Source organism: Protobothrops mucrosquamatus, unplaced genomic scaffold (genome assembly GCF_001527695.2).
Source record: "Protobothrops mucrosquamatus isolate PMUCROS unplaced genomic scaffold, P.Mucros_1.0 scaffold5959, whole genome shotgun sequence".
NCBI lineage: Eukaryota > Metazoa > Chordata > Lepidosauria > Squamata > Viperidae > Protobothrops > Protobothrops mucrosquamatus.
In genome coordinates this window covers 21,048-24,685 of record NW_015391798.1, presented here as the reverse complement: position 1 = coordinate 24,685, position 3,638 = coordinate 21,048, and the positions used below count along the sequence as shown (strand labels likewise).

The following is a 3,638-nucleotide window of genomic DNA, read 5'->3' as shown; positions in this document are numbered from 1 at the left end:
GCCATCAACGGACACAGAGGCGTTAACCACGTCTGCAGACGGTGCAAAAGAGGCCATCAACCAGCCCCCAAAGGGAACAAAAAGACCCCAGCTCTTCTCCTTTCTACCAGCAACCAGCACCCAGATCAGCAGAGATTAACTCCCAGGTCACCTTCAGACCAAGTAAGCAACACCCCAGTGAAGATACGGCCAAAGAGCCCTTAAGAAACAGCCCAACTGAAGAATCCCTAAGACCCCCACCCAGGCAGGCAGGCAGGACACCGGAATATAAAGTGACAGCAAACCCCATTCCTTACTAGCACTGATGATATTACCTAGTTGGGTCATGAAACATCTGCAAGAAAACAAGCAAGCTCAGAGAGCACCAGGGACCCCACAGTTGTCCTCCTCCTTGCACTGATGATGTTACCTAGTTGGGTCATGAAACGTCTGCAAGAAAACAAGCAAGCTCAGAGAGCACCAGGGACCCCCACAGTTTAAGCTTTGTTACACCACTTCATTGAATCCACAGGTGAGGCCCGTAGCCTGTTCGGAACCGAGCCGTGCAAGCCGCGGGCGAATGTGTGTGTGCGCGCGCGTGCAGCTCCATTTGCGCAAGCGGCAGGCGTTTGCGTGTGCAGCTCCATTTACATGACTGGCGAGCACTCGTGCGCGAGGCTCCCTTTGCATGAGTGGCATGTGTGCACACCTGCTGTGTAAAGAGTTGTGCGCACAAGTGTGGGCACCTACCGCTCACACAGAACCACCACCGCCACCCCGCCGATCCACCAAGCTGGAAAGGTTGGGGACCGCTGCTCTTATCTGCCGCCCACCACAGCGTCGTTCAGGTCTAACTACAGACCTGCCTGTAAAATGGGAACAACGCCTTCTCGGTAAAAATACAGAGAAAGAAGGAAAGAATGAATGAAGATGGGCCGGGCCTTTGTCTCCGTCTTCTTGCCTTTGGAAATGAAAGGAGGAAAAAACCAGGAGCCCGGCATTTCTCTTACTTGTGGAGCAACGAGAGATAAAAAGGGAGCCTTACAGAGATGAAGGATTCTGCTTGGACTTCGCGGGCGAGCAAGAAACAAAAAGAGAATGAAGAAGGTGCAGATGGAAATGAATACATCGGAAGTTAAGGAAGCAACGTTACAGAGTCCCTGGGAACTCTGTGGCTCCCTCAGGACTATTTCCGTTCAGCGCAGAGAGCAAGAATGGCCCACCCAGCCCGGATCTCATACCGTGGAGAGGCCACTCTGGGGAAGACGACCCGGGCTGCTGTGTCATTAATATGCCAGGTTCTTTGGGAGGAGGAGGAGGAGGAGAAGAAAAGTTGGAAGGGACCTTGGAGGTCATCTAGCCCAACCCCCTGCTCAGGCAGGAAACCCTATACCATTTCAGACAAATGGCTGTCCAGTCTCTTCTTAAAAACTTCCAGTGTTGGAGCATTCACCGCTTCTGGAGGCAGGTAGTTCCACTGATTAATTGTTCTCATTGTCAGGAAGTTTCTTCTTAGTTCTAGGTTGCTTCTCTCCTTGGTTAGTTTCCATCCGTTGCTTCTCGTCCTGCCTTCAGGCGCTTTGGAGAATAGCTTGACTCCCTCTTCTTTGGGGCAGCCCCTGAGATATTGGAAGGCTGCTATCCTGTCCCCCCTCGTCCTTCTCTTCATTAAACTAGACATACCCAATTCCAGCAGCCGTTCCTTAGATGTTTTAGCCTCCAGTCCCCTGATCCTCTTTTTTGCTCTTCTCTGCACTCTTTCTAGAGTCTTCTAGGATCTTTAACGATGAACTAATGAGGAGCATTGTCAGCTTCGGAAAAGCAAAGGGACTTAGGACCCCAACCATGTTGAATTTTCTCCATCCCTATCAATTGTGGCTTTTCTTCTTGACCAATGAGGACTAGGGATCTTTTATCCAAACAGATTATTTGTAGTTTTAAGATTGAGCTGTGGGGTCCTTGGTGCTGTCTGAGCTGGGTTGTTTTCTTGCAGACGTTTCATTACCCAGCTAGGTAACATCATCTGTGCTAACAGGGAGTGGGTTTGGGAGGGGAGGAAAAGGAGGAGGACTGTGGGGGTCCTTGGTGGTCTCTGAGTTTGGTTCTTTTCTTGCAGACGTTTCGTAACCCAACAAGGTAACATTGTCAATTTTTATCCCTTAATGTTTACTCTCTGCCAAGGCGTGATGATGTTACCGTAGAATCAGTTTAAGGGCCTGTTTATTTTAATTGCATACTTGTACATACAGTATGGTCAAAATTGTGGAAACCTTTTGGGAAAAGTGTATTTTTGAGGTTTGGTGGCTAATAACACCCCTTTTTTTTTGGAGTAGTACTATAAAATTATATATCAATGGAAAGATAATTTAATCAAGAATGTAATGCAACAAAGTTTGTTCAATTATCTGTACTGTATTCCATGAAAAGTTGTAGCCAAATAACCAGAAAAAGGAAGCACAACTTGCTTAGGTTGATCTCAGGTAGCTTTCCTTCGTCTGATTGTAGCCAATGAGCATGAGTGTTTAGAGAGCCAATCGGGTGTCATCTTGTTTTGGCCATGAGCCAATCAGATCACAGTAGGATCCAGTTATTAATGTCATGTATAGAAGCTGAGAGGAGGATATTTGTCAGTGTGTTATGTGATGGCTATCAAGTTGCTTGGGTTTTTTTGTGTCCTTTCATTTAGTGAGCTTGTAAAACGTAATAAAATTAAAGTCATGGTGCAAAAAGTTGACTGGTCGCCCAGAAAGCGATGTAAAATAGTATTATTAAGTGAACAAGGCTACAGTGATAAAGAAATTAGAAGAAAAATGGGTGGAAACTTAACCAAAGGTGGCATTTCTACTGTACACTTGTCCTAAAATATTTCCACAATTTTGGCCACTACTATAAATGTGTTCAAATCTCTCCAAATATACAGGAAGACTTCAACTTATGACCATAATGGAGCCTGTCACGATGGTCATAAAGTGGCTCCTACCCATATAACTGACTCAAATTTATGACCGTTTTTGCAGCAGTCGTTAAGCAGATGCCACTGTCGTTAAGTGGAACCCGTTGGCTGAAAGCTGTTTCCTAAACTGAGGTGGCTTTTCCCAAATCCCAGAGTTCCTCACCTGAAATTATTTTTTTTCCTGTTTCTTTCAGCCACCTCCAAAACTGCCCAACGGGGTTTTCACCCAAGAATTCCAGGAGTTTGTAAATAAATGGTAAGACATCTTGCGCTTATCAGCGGGAAATGTAAAACCTTGGGATTAGGGTCAGGGAGTCTGTGTGAATGCAACTCCTGGAGACACACAGGCTCAGGATGAGGGCTTCACCTGGGTGCCAGGCCTGCAGATGGTGACCTTAAGTGCCAGGGCTCCTGGCTAACCATAGATTATTTTTTACTAGAAAAGTCTAGAAAACATAACTTCTGATGGCTGTGGGCCAGGCTGTTGGTTGCTCTCTCTCCGTGGGGATTTATTTATTTATTTATTTATTTGTTTGGATTTTTATCCCGCCCTTCTCCTTACGGACTCAGGGCGGCTGACAGCCTGATAAAAACAATACAGAGATAGAGATACCCACTTTAAAACATAATTAAAATAAAATATTTGATGTGGCCTGTGTCAATTTAAAATTATTTTTAAAACCCCACTAAAAATCTCCCCCTAGGC

General features: G+C 45.8%; 1 protein-coding gene across 1 annotated transcript in view; it reads left to right on the top strand.

Annotated features, from left to right (window-relative positions):
- LOC107300021 (dual specificity mitogen-activated protein kinase kinase 2-like) overlaps nt 1-3,638 on the top strand; it is a gene marked incomplete at its 5' end in the record, with an annotated part of 16,751 nt that overhangs the window by 2,736 nt on the left and 10,377 nt on the right. Inside the window, one exon of the mRNA XM_015829364.1 lies at nt 3,127-3,188. Within this exon, the coding sequence (XP_015684850.1) occupies nt 3,127-3,188 (62 nt within the window). The remainder of the gene's footprint in view (nt 1-3,126; nt 3,189-3,638) is intronic.